This window comes from Nyctereutes procyonoides, unplaced genomic scaffold (genome assembly GCF_905146905.1).
Source record: "Nyctereutes procyonoides isolate TBG_1078 unplaced genomic scaffold, NYPRO_anot_genome, whole genome shotgun sequence".
In the NCBI taxonomy this organism is placed as follows: Eukaryota; Metazoa; Chordata; class Mammalia; order Carnivora; family Canidae; genus Nyctereutes; species Nyctereutes procyonoides.
Genome location: NW_026575037.1, coordinates 22,366,339 through 22,388,302, shown reverse-complemented (window position 1 = coordinate 22,388,302; position 21,964 = coordinate 22,366,339). Strand labels below are relative to the sequence as shown.

At 52.1% G+C, this 21,964-nt stretch overlaps 1 protein-coding gene across 4 annotated transcripts; it reads right to left on the bottom strand.

The window, feature by feature from the left end:
- Positions 1-789: 789 nt before the first annotated feature.
- Positions 790-19,983, bottom strand: LHX9 (LIM homeobox 9). Of its 4 annotated transcripts, none has more exons than XM_055319404.1 (6): positions 19,956-19,983; positions 14,650-14,768; positions 12,663-12,865; positions 11,079-11,434; positions 5,085-5,287; positions 3,594-3,851 (listed from the first exon to the last, which is right to left on the bottom strand). In XM_055319404.1, the coding sequence occupies exons 1-6, from the start codon at positions 19,981-19,983 to the stop codon at positions 3,594-3,596; spliced, it is 1,167 nt and encodes a 388-aa protein (XP_055175379.1). The 4 variants fall into 4 exon arrangements, with proteins under 4 accessions (XP_055175381.1, XP_055175379.1, XP_055175380.1 ...); XM_055319405.1 differs by lacking the exon at positions 19,956-19,983 and adding an exon at positions 9,336-9,341 and having other exon boundaries at positions 14,650-14,766; XM_055319406.1 differs by lacking the exons at positions 3,594-3,851; positions 19,956-19,983 and adding an exon at positions 790-885 and having other exon boundaries at positions 14,650-14,823.
- Positions 19,984-21,964: the final 1,981 nt, after the last annotated feature.

Sequence of the window (21,964 nt, the reverse complement as noted above, 5' to 3'; positions counted from 1 at the left end):
AAAAGTCACGAATAGTTAAAAACCAAGTAAGTCACTTTATCCTAGACTACCAGAATTTAACCTCCTTCTATTGTTTGGATTTCTTTTCCTAAGGATGACAAGTTGGAAATGTATTGTGCTGCCTCTTAAGACAGTGTTCAAAAGTAATTTCAACAGTGTGTATTTAACATAAAGTTAACTATGTTTGCATCAAATAAAATGTTTATTAATGAAAGCTATTTATCATACAAGAAACAGCAAAGATAAGTCATCATACAGAGATGTACACTAGAAGTGACAGATGTAAAAGTGCATGCAGAGATTTCTGTTTAAAAAGGAAGTAATAAACAATAATACTAAAATTACTGGGTTTTGATCCTATACTCTCAAATGAGTGATAGCTTCTCTTTGAATTTACAATTGGAAAATGCCATTAACAGATAGGACTAATACACATTAGCAAGCAGGTGAAATGGATGTTTTTGGACTTTATTTTACAATTACTGTGCTTGACAAATGTGTGGGATTTTTTTTAGCAATAATAATTTTCTTCAAATATGGGGTGGGCATATTACTGCCAGGTTGCTCTGGTTTACACACGGCTTATCTAATCTTGTTTTAAACCACATAACTCTAAGCCTCTGTTTGTGTTAGACACCATAAAGAACAGAATTTTTGTTAACATTCAGTATATGACATTTAGGTCTCTCTGTCTCTCTGTCTCTCTCTCTCTCTCTTTTTTTTTTTTGGCTCAATAGATTTTAAAATGTATGATTATCATAACCTAATATTGTCTTTGTCTTCACTGCAGTGGATTTCCGATCAAACTTTTCCCCTTCTTTTAATACTTTAGGGAATTTTCAAACGTCGGGATGTTTGGCTGTAATGCCCCAAGATTTGTTCTCCCTGAAAAAAATCATAGTGACAATTTATTAACTACAGAGCAACTTGGCTTTTAGGGGTCTGCAATTTCTATTTTGATTTACAAATATCCATTTGTGCTCAATAGACCTACTATTAAATCTTAATCATAGTTAAGTTTCTTTTCATGCAATTACTTTATCTGCTAATTATCTTGTTTTTAATTCTAAAAATTGGGCGGAGTCAAATCGGTGGGGCATTACTTTTATTATAAGACAATATATTTAAAGGTAACTCTAAGTTGAATTACATTGCATATGCAATGATGTGTACATTTAAAATGAATCAGAAGTTTGGAAGTCTGAAAACTATTTGTATGTTTGAATATCTAAAAAATTTTCTGTATTGCCACCTTAATAGCTTTTACAGATAGATATTGGAAACACACTAGTACAGTTAAACCTTAAATAAAACTGAGGGGAAATAAAACTCCTTAGATTCAAAATGGTTTATTCACACAAATTTAATAGGATATATCACAATTGTTTGGTCCATAAATATTTAGGGGAAATAGTTTCTATACAATGCATTTATCAATAAACAAAGAAACATGGACAATTTTGCTAGACCACTTACTGTACTATAAACACGAAGCTCAATATATAAGATTATTGAATTTATCAACTATATTTGAAAGAGTGCACAACTGCTTTCTATGACATGTTTGTCCCCTCTAACAGGATACACCATAAAAAGAGTTTCGGAAATAAGAGGTAAAACAGTACAAAACTAGTGAGGTGTCAAAAGGGCTTAAAACAGTTAATTTAACAAACAACACATATATCCTGATTTTTCACAAACTTACTTCCAAGTTATATCATAAGGCACATAGGAGAACTGAGTTATAATTAGTCTACTTAATAAAGTAGATCTATAGTACCATACATTGTTCTGTCAAAGAACAAAATTTATAAGTATCAATATTTTACCTGTAAAAGTGTATTAATAAGATCTCAGCCTTACCAAGGTTGTTTGGTCTGGTTAGTGGTAAATGCCCAAAATGTAATAGAAATATGAAAAGTCAAGATTTAAGCTCCATATAAGATGATAACCACACTTGCTAAATATATAATGGCAATCACACCTTTCTTCTGTTACAGTGTTAACTTATCTTCCATCATCTTTTTTTAAAAAATAAGCTACTTTCTGTGCTAATTTTCTAAAGACCCTGAGCAAAAGTTACAATAATGCACTTTAATGTGGGCAGTGAACTGTCAATATGTAACCACACATTTATACAGCCAGAAGGACACCTTTAAAATCTATTAAATAGCCACTTTGACCACCAAAGGAGATTTAAGGGGTCCAAAAAGTGGAAAATATGTGCAAAGTTATTCTTAACAATCCACTAAAGCAAGACATATATCTTGACTTCTTTTTTATTTATTTTTCTTTTAGGAAATCCACAATCTAATTGGTATTTAACTACAACAGAAGCATATAGATGAACATTCACCACTGCCCAGACCATTAAGATTTTAGCTTAAATTAAAAGAAAAAAAAATGCTACTGTAAACTAGGAAATATATTCAGATCAGCATCCACAAGGCTTCTGAGTTTATCTACTTCAAGACTAATAACTTTAAATCTATAATGTCAGAAAAGGTTCTCTTTTCTGATAAATATATCAACCTATGCAAAAGTAAAATAAAGCAAAACAAACCAAAGACTTCTTGTTGTTGATAGTCTACTAAGGTTTTTTGTTTTTAAACATTATTCATATAGAATGCCAGATACAATATCATGGTACAGCTGAAGCCAATTAATAGATCTATTAATTAAATTATACTGATTTTTTAACTTCTTAAAAAATTATATTTTGCTTATTTCCATTTTCCCTAGGAAAAAAATTAATTTAGAAAGAACGGTTTTACGACTATCATTTTTAGCTTTAGGTTAAAAGTATAGAATTTGAAACACGATATGGAATTTTCATAGATACACAGGGAGTTTAAGTATTTTTCAAATGTTGAAAAGCCAGTAACTAACTAACAAGTTTTGCTGGGATGTACATCCCCAAAAGAAGGAAAAATCACATTCTCAGAACACATTTCCCACCTAATTGATCTTTAATATTTGGAGCTGCTATAGATAATGCTTTCGTTTAATCATATTCCTCACTTGTAAGAAAAAAAAAGAATAATCAAAACATGCTTTCAGTTTGAAAATCAAAAAAAAAAAACCAATGTGACGTTTTCAAAATTCCATAAGTACACACAGAATTGCACGATTTAAAAAATGACTTTAATTAATGATCTGATTCTTTATTAGCCTAATCATTTCACTGGGAATATGATTATTTGCTCATCAAAATACCAGTTCTTTTTTTTCTTCGAGATTCTGGAAATAAGTAACATACAATTTTAAGAGGCACTTATTAGAATAATTCAAAAAAACTCCCCTTACCAGCTGAAAGATCTAATTAAAAAAAAAAAAAAAAACAGCTAATACACTTTGTAGACAAAAAAAAAAAAAAAAAAAACCACTTTGTCAAGGAGACAATACTGTAAACTCATTTGCCAAGTGGCTGCAGATGCTACACACCAAGCTGTTGTTCTTATTTCCCAAGTATCTTGTGGGTCAGGAAAAAAAAAAATCTTGCAAATAATAAAATAATAATAATTAGAAGAAGAAGAAGAAGAGGAGGAGGAGGAAGAATTAAAAACCAAAAAAAAAAAAAAAAAAAACCAATGTTAGAAAAGGTTCGTTAAGGTAGTTTGTGAGGGGCTTCCAGATTCGTGGCTGTCCATGTTAGAGGTCACGGATGTCACTACAGTGATAGTGGGATTGGTCAGGTCTGTTAAAGTGGTCGCAGTGCCGGGTGGAGTAAGAGCGCCGCTGTCTGCTGAAGGCGGGGCCGGAAGCGACGTGCCATCAGCTTTATCAACACCCCCATTCTCCTGCCGCAAAAGGTTCCTTCTGAATTTGGCTCGAGCGTTTTGGAACCAAACCTGCAAACCAATCCCAATTGATTTCTTTACCGATGTTTATTTTATACTCCTTTTTTTTTCCTGTCTCTTTCTTTCCTTTATTATTTTTTGTCTTGCCTTTTATTTTTCTTGCCTTTTATTTTATTTTTTTTTTGGGGGGGGGAGTGTGTTTTCTTTTTAAATAGAATTGTTTGTTTTTCTGGCTTTTTTTTTTTTTTTTTTTTGCTTCCTTTTAAAACAGAGTGAGGCTACAGATGCTCTCTCAACTGCATAGAATCTCCTCCCCACCCCACCCCAGCATTTGCAAGTGCCACTTGGGATGCTTAAGTGGAGAAACCATAGAGATGGAGGCACACAGGTAAAGGGGGGATATATATATATATACATATATATATATATTAATATATATATCCTGATGCCTTGACTGTTGGTGATCTTTTGAGGATGGGGAGAGGCAGGGTCGTTGAAAGTTTCGCAAAGGAAGAATGACCCGTATGAAATGGACATCACGGAAAGGGATTTCAGGAAGTAGTCTTTGCGTAAGGAAAAACCCAGGGCCACAGACCCCAAGCAGCCAGAAACCGGTAAAATGTTAAGGGTCTGTAATTTGTCACTAAGAAATAGAAAAAGATCACAGGTGACCCACAGCAACCCACACTAATTTCATTAGCTGTCTATTCTGACCACTATGAGTTTAGGAGAACAACTGGACAGCAGATCTAACTCCTAATATTTAGTTTCCAAATATGGTTTATTGAAACAGGAAGACACTTGCTAGAACTGGTTGCTGAGACACTGACCGCGGTTGTGGCTTTTCCGGAGTTGAAAATACAGGGTCCATCTGCATTTAGAAGGCCATGTCCTGTGAGTGAGCCTGCCGAGAGTTTGCTGCTGCGGTAAAACAGCACCAGCAGGTCCCCCTCAACTCTGCACTGAGCCTAGTGTGAATGGAACGCTCTAAAGCCACAATTTTACAAATGACATCAGCCACATTAGCAGAGCAGGGAGGCAGGCTGTGCTGGCTCTGGTGGCCCCATCTCTCCACCTACAGGGAGAAGGTGGCTGCATTTTAGAAGATCCTGGGTCTGTCTTGGGGCACCCCTCCGGGAAGCCCCTGCAAAATTTCGGCCTACCCTCTAGGGAGATAACTAAGGTAAACTAATGAAGAGCAGCACAGGAAATATCTGTATTGCTCTGAACAGGGCAGCGAGGGTAAGGGAGAGGTATACACAGCCAATGATGGAGGTTTCTTACCTGCAAGACTCTTTTGGTGAGGCCTGTTTTCTGAGCAAGCTGTTTGAGGTCCTTGGCATCCGGGTTGTGGTTGATGGCAAAGTAGGATTTCATGGTCCGGAGCTGGTGGTGCTTGAAGGAGGTTCGCATGCGCTTGGTCTTCTGCGAGGGTGGGTAAGGCTGCTGATCCCGGTCCAGGTGGTCTGCCTCATTCTCGTTACAACCTGTTGTGGTAACAGCGAGCAAACAACAGCTCAGGGGCAAGTCGGGCATTAGCTGCGGTGGTGGCAGGCCGCACGATGCTACGATAATAAAGCACCAGTGGGAAAGGCTGCCCCCCCCCAATTATAAGCGGTGTCTAGACAAAACAAAGAGGTGAATTGCCCAAGTCAGCCAACCCAGTCTCTTAATATGGACACAACCAAAGTTGATGTAATAGAAAAAAAATATTAGATAAATCCTCTCTCTTGCATAATGGCTGCTAGGAAGCTCGGGAAGACCAAGAAGCCGTAAGTGTGAAAGAAACACCCAAGAATGAAAAGGAAAAACTCGAATATATTTATCCATGTTGGCACCTGCACTTCCACACACACTCACAGTTTCTAGAGACCCCACGTTTTGTCTGTTTGTGAAATGGGTGCACTATCTGAAGGCCCTGTTCTTTACCAGGGGGGATATGCCAACAGTAATGTCACCTCTCGCGGATCAGAGATCCTGAGAGCCCCCCAACTGAGGAAGAATGTAAGTCAGTTCCAAGTTTTCACTTTTTCTGATACTCCTAGAGTCTTCGCAATCAGGGAAAAAGGTAGAAAGTGGCTGGAGAAAGGGGAGAAGTTGCAAAATACAAATTTGTAGATTTCTTCTGTAATCCCAAGAGTATCATTTTTGAGATTTTTTTTTTTTTGGCTGTAACTGGTTAATGTTGGGCAATCCCAAGAAGAAAACAGCTTTCCCTTGGCATTATTTTAATAAATATTTCTGAAAGAGAGGGAGCCCAGACTTCTCTTCACTCAGTTCATGCCTGAAGCGCTCCCCACAGCTCACAGTTCAGAGACGCTGATGGCACTTAACTTCTCCACTTAGATCTCGGCCCTTTTCGCTGTGGATGTGTGTGAGTGGGATTTGAGCTGTGCCCCCTGGCTGGCCTGGCAGGAAGAGGGTAACATCTCTCTCCTTGCAAAAGCCCTGCTCAGCACTGAGGGCAAAACAACCCAGCCTTTGAAGCCAGCCTGAAAGTTTTTATCCCCGGGATGTAAAGTCGCGCATTTAAGAGGCTATTCCCAATAACCTACTGGCTCTGCAAAGAAAATAGGATTACAAAATGAAAATATTTGGCTAAATATTTACTGATTTAGCCAACTTCTCAACTTAAGGGGCATGGCAATTTTTTTTCCCTTTGAATGCTTACTTCAGTTACCTATATGGGGCATTTTCAGATCAGCTCGCACTACATTTTAGAACATTACAATAGAATATCTAAAATAAATCTGATCATGTCACTTGGTGGGGGGCAGACAAACCTGACTCTGAAGAAAGTAAGGCATTGCTTTATATTAGCTCTTCTGCTTGATAAAATATTATTTGTCTGCTATGCTCCGGTCAGAATTACGTTCTAGAACTTATTTTTGATAAGTCAGCATACATACAGAAACAGTAGTTTTGGTCATCAACCAAGAGGCCATCACATTTCCTCACAAAACCCATTTAACAAGAAATTCTCTCTAATGTAAGAAGACATTACATTAAGCATGAGTTAATGTCTCCTCTGTTTATATTTCCACAAGACACCTAAGTAGGAGGGCACATTTGGCAAAAGAGCAGATGAATTTGCTGAGAAAAAGGTCATGTAACATTCACCTTTGGGTCCCCTAAGTCAAGCAACAGGGCCAGGGCTCTACAGCATTCCCCTGGATTTTGAATCTCTGATCATCAATAAAATTGAGTGGCTATTGATGAGAAATCAAGTCAACTTGAATGAAATCCAAGCTAGACACACACATACAAATGTTGAATATAGAATTCCTAAACTGCAGCGGAAAAGTGACATGTACTCAGAGATAAGAGAAAGAATATATTTTACATTTTATCCTATTTTAGCCCAGTGGGGATATGTTGGGTTCAAATATTCTACAGAATTGTACTTTCATATCCTCCAATGGATGAAACAGCATCTTATGAGCTACCATAAAACGATACTTATCTCCAGTAAACTGAGCTATATTTCACAACCAGATTACAAATGTGCCCACAAGAAAATGGTCAAAGAGGTGCACCTCAGTCTTTGGAGGCTTCTTCAAATAAGGTTTCACTCCCATCATATGTCAGTAACACGTAACTTTTCCTGAACAGCACATCAAATCCAATATTACACTTGGGATAGGAGACTTGACCTAGTGTTTAAATAACCCCCTGAGCCACTCTCCCTCACCCCAAGATAATGTTTTTTAGAGGTGAATATGAGTCCTAACCTTACTATGTACTTCATTAGTCTTTAAAAATGAAGTTTGTGAAAAATAATCGTAGAACAGTTTGATTAAATTGCTTTTCTGAGTATGCATCCTATATTCATTATTGGTGGGTAAAAACTCAGCAGATAACCTGAGTTCATTAAACACAATAATGAGACTTGTTTCCACATAGACTACCACCCCGTGTATAAGGGGATTGTTAGCTGTTCATTACCCAGATATTACTGTCTGCTTTTCCTGCGACGGTGTCATCGTATTATTCAACTTAAAAGAGCAATCTGTGTCTTCCACAGAGTAACTCAGTGCATTATCCTAAATTGCTTGTGTTTAACTACAAATGCATTATACAAACTTGCAAGTGATTGTGTGTCCCTAGGGTCTACTTCTAAAGCTATATGTGTTTTTCCCCCTGAATTATGACATGAAATGATAACGCTCTTAAAACTCCTTTAAACATACACCTCTAAGTACACGTCTGGCATTATAAAGTCAGTGAGAAGATCTAAATATTTTATTTTCCAGTCACTTACGGAGTGGTCACCTATAGGAAAGAGAGTTTCTGTTCTGAAGGTGTGTAACCTTCTGAGAACCAACTGATCCCTGGGAGACCACTAGGGGTCAGTGCCAGGCTAATTTAACAACCATCAGGAGCTTTTTGAAGTTTGGAATAGAAGAAAACCTAAGGAAGGGAGATTTTTTTTAACTAGCAAAAAAAAAAAAAAAGTAGTCTCCCCATTAATGCTAAATTACCCAAATCAAAGCTGCCTATCGTTCAGGAAATCTTCGTCTCACCCCTGGTGGGGGGGGGGCGGGGGGGGCTGCATTTCAATCCGGCATTCCAAATAAACTATGTCTCTTTCTGAAATATCTGCCCGGTATCTGCACAAGGAGGCATAAACTAAATTAGGAATATTCTCATTAAAAGGCATTTGCCAGATGTCAAGCACTACGTGATCTTTGCCAAAATTCACATCTTCTCTGGATGTCTTTGAATCCTAAACACATTTTCTGACCGTTTAAAAAAATATATATGAACGTATAAGTTATATTTGTTTCGTGTCAATGTTACTCTTCCTGAGACTGGTTTACGTTTAAGCAGAGATGGCAATGTAAGATCCAGAGAAAGCTAGAATAACGAGTTAAAACCGTGTGGTCCATTTTACTTTCTACCCTTTAAAATGTCTTAAATTCGCTGAAGCTTTTCTTTGGCTACTTCTGTAACAAACCGGCATCGGATCCACAAACATTTAGTTTTTAGTAGTGGGGTTGATTTCTAGTCGGATATCTTTAACCCGATTTCTCCAGATTATTTTCACCTGATTTTAAGGAAGTATCTATTATTCATTTGCATCCCTAGGAAAAATACCGGAAAGGATGGGGTGGATGCTGATTAAAAAAGCATCCAGTCTGGGGTGGTGTGACGTGCAAACTGAGGGTGGGGAGGCCTCAGAACCCTGTCCTCCCGCCTGAGCAAACCAGCATCACCTTTCTCAATCAACCTCGCAGCAGCACTAACTTGCAAACTAAAGACCTAAGTGGAAGAAAATTTTCTTTCTTTCTTTCTTTCTTTCTTTCTTTCTTTCTTTCTTTCTTTCTTTCTCTCTTTCTTTCTCCCTTTTTTTCTTCTTTTTTAAGAAATAAATGTGCACGCTCTAGGTCTCCTCCGAGAAGCAGGGGAAACTAAACTGCACCGTCCTTAAGGCTCCCCGGATCTTGCCAACGTAAAGTAAGATCCAAGGCAAAATCCAATTTGGCTAGTTAGATGACATGACCAGGCTTGCTTCGGGGAGCCAGAAATCTCCACCCAGGGCTGAGGGATCCCCTCTCTCTGAAGGCCCTGCGCTCCTTGGAGGTGGGGGGGAATCCCAGCCCCTCGGTCTCGGTCTCTCGGTCTAATTAGGGCTTTAGGGCCTTGGTGAGTGGCTCGAGATTCCGATGTCATCTTCCATTAATAAGGAACAATTAGTGCCCCGCCTGTCCCGCTCGGGGACCTTGCATCAAAGAAGAAGAAATGAGTGGCGGGGCGCTGGGGCCCCCAACCCAGGGCGCAGGCGGAGGCGCAACAGGGGGGGCAGGACCCGGGGCTGCGCCGCGGCCCTAACGCGACCCGGTCCCGGTGGGGGCCCTATGAACCCTCCCGGGTCCCTAACCCGCTGTGCCCCGGCCTGGGGAGAGCCCGCCCCGGCTGGAGCCGCTTGCCCGCACACCTCGGGGCTCCGAGCCCCACTGTTCCTTCCAAATGGTTCACACCGGCCTAGCTGAACCACTGATCCGAGGGCACCCCGGTCCCCTACCACTGAGCATCAAAGGGTCAGGCACCGTACCAGGCAGGGGGCACCAGAAGGCAAACCCCAGCAAGATCTGTGTCCTGGGATGGCCACGTGCTGGCCGGTATCTGGATGCTCCTGGTAACAGAGCGGGGTGTCCCCAGAGAGGTCCTCAAGCTCCCTCCCGATAGAATGCCCCCCGAGCCTGAGTCTCCTGCCTCTGAGATTCCCACCCAGGGCCGGGGGACCCTGCCTGGGGACAGCAGTCCTTGGTTTCCTAACAGTTAGGCTGGGGCGGGCCAGGCGCCCTTGCCCAGGGTCTGGAAGTCGGAGCCTCCGTCCTGCTTGGAGTCAGACCGACGGACAGCGGCCTCTGCATCCGGCCGGAGGGATGGGGAGCCGAGCAGACCACCAACCGCGGGAAGCCGGGAAGCTGGCGCGAGAGACTGACAACGGTAGGTGGCCCGCAGAGCGGGGAGGGACGTGGCTCCGGGCCTGCTGCCTGCATTTTGTCTTTACTTAGAAGGCGGGTGGAGGCCAGAGGAGCAGCCTGTCACTCCGCTGCGCCTCCTCAGCCGGCCTGCCCTGGGGTGGCCCCGGCTGTCGGCTGTCGGGGCGCCTGGATGAGTCCCCTGACCTACCTGGGGGCAGCCAGCTCAGCCGTGCCAGCTGTGCCAGCTGTGCCGAGGGACTCCCACCCCTACAGCTGCTTTTCACCAACATCAGGGACTTGGTTTTCAACACTCTGGCCAACTGTGTTCATGATTAACTCTGGGCTGCTGACCACAGCCTCTGCTCCCTCTAGACGGACTGGAGTTGGGCTCTGATCACTTTTTTCATTCTTTCTTTCTTTCTTTCTTTTTTTTTTTTTTTCAGTATATAGGAAAACCTCCTCCAGGATCTATAATTTGGCCTCCACACAGGAATTGCCCTGGGGCTGTTTTGCTCCAACTGGGAACCAGAAACTAATGGGCTCATTAACTAATGGGCAACAAGGATTTGGCTCGGCCTGTTTGGGGGAAGTCACTGCAGCCCCTTGGTCTTGAACGTGTTTTTTTGCCACAACCTAAATAAAGGTCCCTCTCTCCCCTCTGCATTTCTCCTTCTTCCCCTCTCTCCTCCTCTCCCTCTCTCCCCCTCCGAGTGAAAGGGAGCTGTACCGAGGAAGCCAAACACCCTCTGGCCACCGGATCTGGATCTGGGGTCTCGGAGGGGAAAGGCGCTCTAGGGAGTCCTCCTCGGGACCCCGCCGGGCCAGGGCCCCCGCAGGAAGGACCCACCTGAGTTGTAATTGACGATGTCCACCCCCAGCGCCGGGCTCTTCCGCTTCCGAGGCCGCCCCTTCTGCACGGTGCCCGTGCCATTGAAGTAAGGCAGGGCCAAGCCGCCGCTCTTGGCCGCCAGCTCGGTGTAGCTCAGCTGCGGTGGGTACTCCCCTTGCAAGAGGGTCTCGAAGTGGGCGCGACAGTACACCAGGCTGTCCTTCATGCCGAAATGGTCGCCCGTGGTCAGGGTCTTGTTGCAAGTGGAGCAGGTGAAACAGCTCAGGTGGTAGACGGAGTCTCGGGCGCGCATGACCATCTCGGAGGCGGAGATGCCAAGGTGGCAGCGGGCACATCTCTGCACAGAGAACCTTCTGGAGAGGAAAAAAAAGAAGAAGAAGTCAGGGCCCTGGGTGAGGCAAAGGCAGGGCCATCTCCCACCCTTGACACCTGGGATTTGGTCAGCAGTGGTCCAAGATTGACGCCTAGGAGGCGACGGTGAGAAGAGGACACACGGGTCCATTTGGTCATTAATTTTATTTGCTTAGTGACCCGCTCTGGTGAGCAGGGCGAAGAACTCTTACATTAAAATTAGAAGCATCAGGGAACATCCTCAGTTTCCTTCTCTGGGAAGTTAAGATTAAAAAGGAAAACCCAAACAAACAAATAAGCCAGGAAAACAAAACAAAACAAAAACAAAAACAAAAACAAAAAAAAAGCCACACTAGCGAACGCAAACGCTCCGTAAAGAATATTGAACTGTGATGCCAAAGGAAAAGAGTTTCATCCGTTAAAAAACGTTCTGTGGAGGGTGGTATGATTATTGTTATTATTTACGGCTGTGTGTGCACGAAGGCATTCAGACAGACGCTTTTGCAGAGGAAATCTAATTCTTTCTAAGTCGCCTCTCCCCCTTTGGTTGAGAGCAGAGCTAGGTCACTTGCACGTAGTTCTCTTCCCCACTCCAGAAAAATAACTGGGAAGCATCAAAAAAAAAAAAAAAGAAAAAAAGAATCCGTGGGGTTTACACTGCAGGCTAGCCGGCACGGCCCCAACTAGCAGTAAATGGAACTCAGAACTGAGCGGCTTGGGTTCACCAGCCGCAATTTTTTCCTTTTCATGGTCCTATACGTGGTCTCCCGCCACCTAACACGCGGTGTGGACGGCCCCGGCCACCGGTTCAGGTCCATGGTGCGGATCTCATCCAGTTCGTAGTAAACGGAAAAAAAGGAAAAAAAGAGAAAAAAGCACCCGCTTTCGTCTCGGCGGACAGACACCTATTCACTATTTCCCGGCTTCTCCAGATTCCCCCTCCTGAGCTGCGAAGTGTCGGGAGTGGGTGACAGACGCTCAGCGGTAGCTCCGGACCTTGGGTGTCCCTCCCACCCATCCTCGGCGCCCTCCGGGGGGTGGCGCGGCGTGAAGGTGTCCGCAGTGGCCCGCCGGGCGGGGCTCGGGGCTCGGGGCTCGGGGCTGAGGGCTGCACCCCGAGGGGGCGAGAGGGGGCGGGCCGCGGGGAGGCTGGCTCCCGGGCTGGGGCAGGTGGCCCCGCCAGGTGTACCAGGTGTACCGGGGCGGCGGGAGGGCCGGGGGCGGGCCTACCTGTAGTAATCCTCCTTGCAGTAAATGCTACCGTCCTTGGCGAAGCAGGTGAGCTCGGACTCGAGGGCCAGCTTACATTCACAGCACTTCAGGCATCTCAGGTGCCACTGTTTGTCCACAGCCAGCAGGTAGTACCTGTCGGAGATCTTGCCCCCGCAGCCGGCGCACAGGGCCGGCTTCTCCGGGCTGAGCGGGGGCATGCCCTGCAAGGCAAAGCACGGCGCGCCGCTGAGCATCCGCGCAGCTCCCTCCCCGCCGCGCGGGGTCCCGCAGCCCCGGGGGCGCGGCCGGGGCCGGGGTGCGGAGGGACGGGGGGGGGGACGCAGGGACGCAGGGAGCCGGCGCGAGGCTCCCCTCCCGCGACCACGCACTCCCTTTCCGCAGCGGCTCTGCGGGGACTATTAACCCCAGGCAGGCCGGCCGTCTCCATCCTCCCTTAACGCCCTAGAGATGTGCCGTCCGCCTCGAGCCTGTTCTTAAAAATGCCAGGAGCGCACCGGGGTCTCGTTTGGCGGATGCTCCCCACCTCGAGCAGACGTGCTAGGAAACTGTGGCTTTCGACGCACACGAAATAAAACAACGGAGGCTTTTGCTGGGGGGGGGGGGGCGGAAAGGGGCTTTGAACGAACGCAGATGGTCTTTAAAACCATTCCGTTTCTCTGAATTCTTAGAGGCAGCTTTCGGTCGGAAGGAAGGCAGAGATGATGATACCTGTGCTCGACCCGGGTATTTGGGGCCGTTGTCTCATTTGCAGGGAGATGGAAGGGCCTAAAGCGCCCGTCCCCAGCAAGTCCCCCTTTCCCGGCACTCACAGACCCCGAGAGCTGGGTCCGGAAAATCTGTTTAGTGCCCCAAGCCAAGCGTCACCCCCCGCCCCCGTCCCGCTGACCCACCGACCCGGCTGAAGGGGAGTCCAGCCCCGCCACGCGATTCGGGTGGGGGATGCTGCCTTTTGGTGTTCAACAGGAGAGCCACAAACAAGGAGAAGGGGGAAGGAGAAAGTGACCCCTGGGCACTTCCCTCCAGACTAGCAGGAACGGGGCGGACTTCCCCACAAAACTTTCGCGGGCCTGGAAAGGTAAAGTCTGGTCCTTTGCTCAGACCAGGGGCCCTGCACTCTCCCTTCGTGCTGCAAACGTGGAAGCACAAACCCCAAGCACCACCGGGCCGCCCGGGGCAGGTTCGAGCTGCAATTCCCGGGGTGATGCCCAAGGACCTACACAGCTCCGTGTGGCTGAAAGCATTTCCGGAGACTTCTGCACTTTCCCCCCCTCTGGCTCCTAAGTGGGGAAGGGAAGCGCGATGCTCCGTAGCCGGGCTCCTTTATCAAGTGCACAGGGATCTTACTACTACGAGTAGGAGTAACAGCGGGAGCCGATCACCTCGCGTGAGGGTTGTCGCGCGTGGGCTCGGGGTGTTCCTTACCAGCCCCCTCCCTCCACGTTACAGCCGCCAGGGCCCGGAAGCCGCGCGCAGCCTGTTTCTCTAGAGGGGCCGGGCCGGGCTGCCCGAGACCCCGGGAACCGCGGGGCGTCCCGGGAGCTCAAGGTGACCCCGGCGAGCCCCGGCATCACCCGCAGAGGCTCGAGCCACCCGGGTCCCGCGGGGCCGCGCGCGCCCAGCTCGCCCTCCCGGCCGCGCCCCTGGCCCGCGGGCAAGCGGGGGGCGCCGGAGCCCCGAGTCTGAGGTCTGCAGCGGGGGACAGCCCCATGCGCCCCAGCGTCTCGCTCCCGGCCCTCCCGGGTCTGCCGGGAGCAGCGGCGGCGCAGACGAGCGAGCTCAAGGTCGCAGTTGCGGAGACGTTTCTGGTCCGAGGAGGGGTGTTCTCAGCCCGGCAGGCAGGCGGAGCGGAGGAGAGCCACGCGCACGCCGGGCGCGGACGTCCCGAGGCGCCCCCATCCTCCGCGCGGCCGGCGGGGACTGGAGGCCCGACCCCGCGGAGCGCGCACGGGCGCCGGGCAGCCGCGGCCCGGGGGCCCCTCCTTACCGCGTCGCGGCCGTTGAGCTGCGCGCCCTTGGCCAGGCGGGCCTCGGTCTTGGATCTGCGCTCCATCTCCTCCATGATGCCTTGGATGTGGCCTCCGGAGATCCCGTGGAAGAGCATGGCTGGGGGACGGAAAGGACACGAGTTGTCTTCCGCTCGGCACCCCACTATTTCCATATACACACGCCCGCGGCTCTCAGCTCATCCGAGGGAAGGAGCAGAGGCGCGGCCGGGAGCTGCGTGTTGCAGGAGCGCAGCGACGCTCGGGGACGGAGGGCAGGAGGGACAGAGGGAGGAAGAAAGACGCAGACGGGGCGCAAAGCGGTCTGCTTGGAAAAGGAAGGGGGGGAGGAAAAGAAAAGGAAAAGAAAAGAAAAAGAAAAAAAGAAGGAGGGAAAGGAGCCCAGTGGCTCCCTGAAGATGTGCAGAAAACAAACAAACAGGGGCGGAGGGAAAAAGGAGCCGGAGAAGGCGAATCTTACTGCTCCGAGAGAGATCGAGTTACTAATGTGAAACAACTGCAGCGGGGGGAGGAAAACAAAATCTGGGGAAGAAAGAAAAATAGTTTTGAACACAAAGAAAGAAAAAGAAGTGCTATTTTCAGCGGTCCCTGGCTGCTTGCAAGTTCCCAGTGCCTGTAGGTTGGGTTGGGGACTGCTCCTGCCGTAGCTGTGTCCAATTTGTTAAGAGACTAAAGCCAGCCCATTTTTGATAATTTAGTAGGAGGAGTTCTCTCCCCGGAGCTGCCACGGATTTTTATTCAGACAACAAAGACCTGTCATACTCCTCTCAACCCCCTGGTGATGGGCAAGCAGGGACAAACATTACAAAGGGGAGGGGGCTGGAGGGGGGGTAGTAGGAGGGGGCATTTGTTCCCCCCCCAGCACACACACTCACACACACACACACACACATCCTTCCAAGAGTTCCCAGTAATCACATTTTAAAGGGGGGGGAGGGGGAAGGAGCCCTTATTGTGCCCGCCCTGCTACAGGAGGCAGAAGACGGGTCTATTTGGTCCAAGTTCAAGATCAGACAGGCATACAGAAGGTGAGCTCCAACCTTGGGGTTCCCTCCTTGTGGGCTTTATGGTCCCTCACTTACAGCCCCCCTCCCCAATAAGTAAATGTTAGATATCCCTCCCTTCCCCTCTTCCTCAACTCACTCTTGAAAAGCAGGTCGCCTCACGTCCCCTAGAGGCCCTCCACCCTCCCGGGGCCTGGGGCACCACCCGAAGTGAAGCTCCTGCTCTGAGAACCGAAGATCCTCAAGTTTACTTTCGGCAAAAAAAAAAAAAAAAAAAAAAAAGGTTTTGTCTGAAAACTGAATGCGGAGAGGACAGGGCATGGACTTGGAGGGGGAGAGCGCTGCTGGGAACCAGGACTCCAGGGCCAGGTATTCTCTCCCCCGGCTCGGGCCTGAAGGTGACCTGCTGGCCAGTCAGGGGTCCCACTGGCACCTCGGCAGCGTGGGCAGCAAGTGGAGGCCCCCTGTGGGAGGAGGGGTGCGCCCTTTTGCCTGGGCTCCCAGTGCCCTTGCAGGACGGGGGGGGGGGGCTTGTACAACTGGGTGCCCCCTCGCACGCAGGAGGATGGGAAAGGGGGGAAGGTGAGAGCCCACACCAACGGCGACCTGAGCCTCACAAGGGGCCGGATTGTTCCGTCTCCCTCTGTTCCGTTCGCGGGCCCCTCTTGGCCCTATAAAAAGTGTCCACAATACCCTGATATTGTCGATTCATTCAAACCACCAGAAGCCCCCTGGGGGCCCGAGGCTCAGCAGCGGCAGGAACCAGCCCGGCTTTAAGCCGAGAAAGGAGGGAGCGGGCGGCTCTCTGCAGCTCTGCAGCCTCCTGCCCGTTTCCCACCGCTCCCCATCGCTGGCCTTCCAGCCGGGGCTCGGCTCCGCACGGCCAGGGACCCCGGGCAGGAGCCTGGGGGCCCACAGCGGCCAAATCCAGGGAGACGGAGGGAGAGGGAGAGAGGAGCAAGGAGGGAGGAAAGGGAAACGGGGAAGGGGAAGAAATAAGAGAGAGGGATTGCGAATGAGAGGGGGGGACTGAAGGAGGGAAGGGAAGGAAGGGAGGGGAGGAAGGAAGGAGGGAAGGCGGGAGGGAGGGAAGCAGGGAAGGAGGGAAGGAGGGAAGGAGGGAAGGGAGGCAGACTAGTGCGGAGGGAGGAAGGGAACTACTCGAGCGCAGTCTGACTTCCTGTCCCAAAGCATCGCCTTCTGAAGCTGCTGGAGTCACCTCTTCCATGAAACCCAAGACTCCACTGCTTCCCCTTGCTCTTTTCTCAGGGTCAAGAATAATGTTATTTGCAGACTGGACGCTGTTCCAGTCCTCCGGGTGCCAGAATGCAGCTCATAAAACACAATTTCACACAAAAATGAAGCCAATCAAGTGAACTAAGCTGGAGACCTCCCCCCCTCACTTTGGCAGCCCTACCGGACAGCAGGGCTGCTATTTACTGTAAGTAATGTAATTAGCCCCTTTGGATGGAAATCAATGAGCTTTTCAAACCCACGTGCGCAAACGAAGGGGCCCTAAGAGGGGCTGGGAGCAGCAACCCTTTCAGAGACAGCAGGTCCTCTCACAAAGGGCAGATTGCCTTCCCACAAGTCAGCAGCTAAATGGACTCAGACCCGGAGGAGGAGGAGGAGGAGGAGGAGGAGGAGGAGGAGGAGGAGGAGGAGGAGGAGGAGGAGAAAGAGGAGGAGGGGGAAGGAGGGGGGAGGAGGGGAAGAGAAGGGGTCTCTCAGAAGAAAATCAGTCACTTAACCCAAGGAAGCTCCAAGGAAAAAGTAAACTCGGGACCTCAATCCAGGGACTTGCTTTGTCTAGTTTCTGGACTAAACTACCGTTCTTCGCCCCCCCCCCTACGAAATGGGGGTGTTTGGAATCGGGTTTGGCTGTTGTTGGATTTTGGTACAGCTCAGCAAAAACAACAAAGAACCCAGGAACACGACCCTGTTCTTGCAAGAGATGAAACTGTGGAGACTTAATGAAGTGAAAGTTTAACAAACAACTCCAGGAAAAAGCCAGAGTTCTGTGCAGTCTCCAAGGAAGCCAATCACAGAAGTGCTGTAAAGCATCCTTCATCCCTTCATCTGTTCCACAAATATTTGTTAATCGTCTATCAGGTACAGGCGGGGCAGAGCACCTTCCACAATGAGCTTCGGGGTTGGATCCCAGCTATACCTGCTTTTTCTTATAAAACTCAGGTTATAAGTTGCTGCTTCCCATAAAGAAGTGAACTGCCAGGAGTCTTCCTTCTCAGCCAATGCAGGAAGTTTGCAGAAAGCTAGGGGTGGGGCAGGGGGTGCTGCTGGAGTTTGGGAGGTCCTTTTTAGTTCCGCAGAAACTGCTCCCCATCTGCCCAGCCCTTCCTCCTCTCACAGCTCCTTAAAGTGGATGCCCACGGTGGGGAGGAGATGCTCCAAGAATTGGGTGTGTGATCTGGGGTATCCTTTTTGTCTTGGAGCCCCAGAGGTTACATAAGAGCCCCCCCAACTACTCTTAGAAAGGGCAGTAAGCACTTTAAGGAGAGCACCTTTGTACCTCTGACTTCTTTCACCCCTTGAGAGGAGGGGCTAGAGCCCGATGTCCCTCAGAATAGCCCAGGAGTGCTCTAGAAAGGTTGGAGTGCTCCCTGATTCGTTTCCTGGGGCTCTGCCTCTCTAAATGGGACAGGTGCAAGGGGCTCCCCCCACCACCACCACCACCCTTAATAGGATCTCCACTCTCCCCCCTCAACTCAAGGCTCTGTTCGGAGCAGTGGGTCAGAACCCTGGCCCGGCGCAACCCTCCTCACAACTGGTCACACTCGATCCGTTCTCTCCTTGGCTCTGCGATCCATCCAGTCTGGCTACTGTTGCCGCTTTCAGAAAAGCGGGTGGCTGGTCTCTAGCGGGACAGAGCAGTAGGACAGAGATGGATGGTGCAAGGTCCTGGAATCTCCACGTAGGCTGCAAGTCTGTCCCAGGCTCCTTGCCCAGAAAAACTCCCCAGAGGGCAGGAGAGGGGAGATCAAGGGGATGCATGGCTCTGCCCGGGGAGCAGTAGCTTTAGGATCCAGAGAGGAAGATAACCCAGACCCCCGGCTCTGGAGAGCATAAGCAACTCAAGTTCTCTTTAGACCTGACGTTTGGAAGCCGAGATCCTGGGCCCTGGGTTTGCCCTTCACAGGGCACAGGTCACCTTTCCTCCTGACCCTGCTAAACTGGTTGAGGAGCCCCCTTGGTCTGAAAGGTGCAGCTCCTGAAGCCGTGTCTGGCTTTTGGCTCTCGTGAGCACCCCAGGGCCCGGGGAAGGAAGTCGACGTCGTCTGGAGCTGGGAACCGCTCCAGTCCCGGTCCCCCCCCCCCCCGGCTGCGCCGGGCGGGGGCTGAGCGGATGGTCCCGAGCCGCCAGGCCTTTCCCTGGTCGGTGGGCTTGGGGACCCCCTCCGTTCAAACGGGTCCAGCCTGGCACTGCCGCACGGCCGCGTCCCGGGCTCAGTCCTGCTGGGAGGGCCTCGGTCCAGGCGGATGCGAGCGGCCGAGCTGAGCTGGGGCGGGGGAGCCCTCCTGCGCCCCCCGGAGCCTCAGAGCCGCGCCCCAGCTGCGCCCAGCTGCGCCCCGCAGCGCCCCAGGCCCTACGCTTCCGCGCGCATCCTCTGCACCCGCAGAGCCACCGGCCGTCGCTGGTCCCCTTCAGGTCTCCGTCCTCCTTGGTCCCCCGCTGCCTTTGCAGGGAGGGAGGCGGGTGGGGGGACGGGGGACGCGGTCGCCACATCCGAAAACCGAAGCCCCTTTACCTGACCTTGGCTGCTCCGCGGGGCCGTCGGCCCCCCCAGGAATAGAGGCCGAGGTCCCGCACAGCGTCCTCTGAGGTCGCGCGCAGGACCGGCTGCGCGGGGTTTGCATTGAACAAAAAATGCGGGGGAAGCCAGTTTCCAGGCAAGCCCTACGCAGGTGGGAAAGGGTGTCAGCCCTGCCCCCCACCCCTGGCAGCGGGGGAGACGCCCCCAGCGGCACCGCGGAGCGTCGGGGGCGCATCCCTCACGCGGCGGACAACTCGCGGTGACCTCCGCCTCCCCCTCTCCAGCCTCCAAAAAGTCGACGACATTGAAGGCAAAGGCGAAAGGAGGGGACCGCGGCTTTCAGGAGCCCCGGTAGGAGACTGGGTGAGGCTGCATTTTAGAGCCTTGGAAGCGCGGTTTAGTTTGTAACACACACAGGCGCACGGGCACACGCGCGCACACCCCGGTGCGCACCCCCCCCCCCCAGGAAAGGGGCACAGGAAACGAGAAGGAAGCCGGCGTGGAACTCACCTGCCTCTAGCGTGGTGCCGTTCAGCATCCTTCGAGCGGAGGAGGTGATCGCGCCGGAGCGGAGGCCGCGCTGGCGGAGACGAGCGCAAGTCAGCGGGCGCGGCCGGGCCGCCCGCCGCCGCACCGAGACGCTCCGGGGCACAACCCGGCCGGACAGCCGCCCCGACGAGCCCACCCCCCGTGGGATCCTACCTTGGGGTCCAGACGTTTCCCCCCAAGACCCCGGTCCTGGCGAGGGAGGGCGGCAGGCGGCGGCCAGAGGTGCGGGCGGCTCCCCAGGTCTCGCCGAGGGTCCCTCCGCTAATCCAAATAATAAACCGTGGAATGGATGAGTCTCTCTCTGCCCCTCCCCCTCCCTCCCTCCCTCCCTCCCTCCCTCCCTCCCTCCCTCCCTCTCCTCGGTCGCTCTCTCCTGGCACTGACCCGGGTCCCTCACCTCCGACCCGCAGCTCCTTCCACCTGTCTTTTATTTTCCGTTTGCGCTTCCAGACCCGGAGGAGGAGGAGGGAGGGGCGGGCGGGGGCGCGGACCGGGCGGGCGCTCCGAGCCGCGCTCCGAGGCTGCGTTCCGCGCTCGCGGCCCCTCCGGACCCGGGGAGGGGTTAGTGGAGGACGCGGCCGTCACCGACCCTCGTAAAGCCCCGAGCATCCCCGGGCTTGGGCGCAGCGGGGGTGCGCTCCCCCCCCCCCGGCCCGCCTCTGCCCCCCTGGAGCTCCTACCTAAAGGATGCTGCCGCCGGCTGGAGCCTGCGTGGAGCGCGAACGGGCGGCAGCCCCCGCGGGGAGCCGGGCTGAGCCGCTGCTGGCGCCCCCGCCGCGCCCCCGCCGCATCCCCGCGGCCCCGCCCGGTGCTCCGCGCTCGGCCCCCCCCCCGGGCTGGGCGCCAGCCACCCGGCGCTCGGGGTGCGCTCCGCGCGCGGCCGCGGCGCTCCCGGGCGGGTCCGCGGGGGGCTGCGGGGGGCTCTCCCGCCCGCCCCGGCGAGAGGTGGGGAGGTTACCCGGGAGAGCCCGGGGAGATGCGCCTCCTCGGGAACGCGGACTCCCAGACCCGGGATGGGGCGGGGGCGGGGGGCAGGTTACCTGATCTCAGGTTCCCGAGGGGCTGCGGCGCCCCAGCAGCCCCGGGCGCAGTCAGGCCGCGGGGAAGCGGAGGGAGAACCGGGAGGCCGGGCCGCTGGCCAATTCCTCGCTCCCTCCCCCACCCGGGGCGCTCCCGGCGGTGGGAGCGGGGGGCGGGCGTTGCTGGGAGGCTCCCGCGCCGCGGCGGGGAGGGGGTGGGAGCCGCGAGATTGGCCGCGCGGGGCTGCCGGGCCGGGGCCGCTGGGCCCCCCGCCCCCCCGCCCGCCCCTCCCCGCCCCTCCCGCCCCTCCCGCCCCTGCCCGCGGTGCCACCTGAGCCGCTGCTCCGCCGCGCCGGGGGCTGGGGAGCCCGCGCTGCTCCCCGCCGCCCCAGAACCCGGCGCGGGCTGCGGGGCGCCTGGGGCCGTGCGGGGCGGGGGCACCCACCTCCTCGCCAGACCCGCAGGTTCGGGAAGGGCTGCAGCCGGAGCCGCGGGGCCAAGCCCTCCCGGGCTCTTCTCGGTCCACGCGACCCCCGCACTGTGGCTCTGAGCCCCCGGGACAGGCACCCTGGTTCCGCCGCAGCCCTGGGCTTCACAGGCCAGTCCCACCGGCCCCCTAGTGCACCGGCGCACCTCCTAAAGTCCCTCTCCCCGTCCGGGCCTCCTTAGCTCCTTCTCTCCTGGGGAGCCCCCGGTTGGGTCCCGCCGCCGCCAGGGAGAGGACCAAGGACCAGCCTCCCAGGTTTAGCCCCTGCGCTCGCCCGCGAGGCCGTCGCCCAGATGCACGGCGATACTGACCCAGACACTTAGGTGCTGTCATCCACTCCTGTCCAAGGCAGCGGTTTTTATCCTCTTTGGGGTCGAGAACCGTTTTTAGATGTTGGGGAGGGGGGGAGCCTCCATCCTGCGCGCGCGCGCGAGGTGCACGCGCACCGAAGCGCACCGCGGAG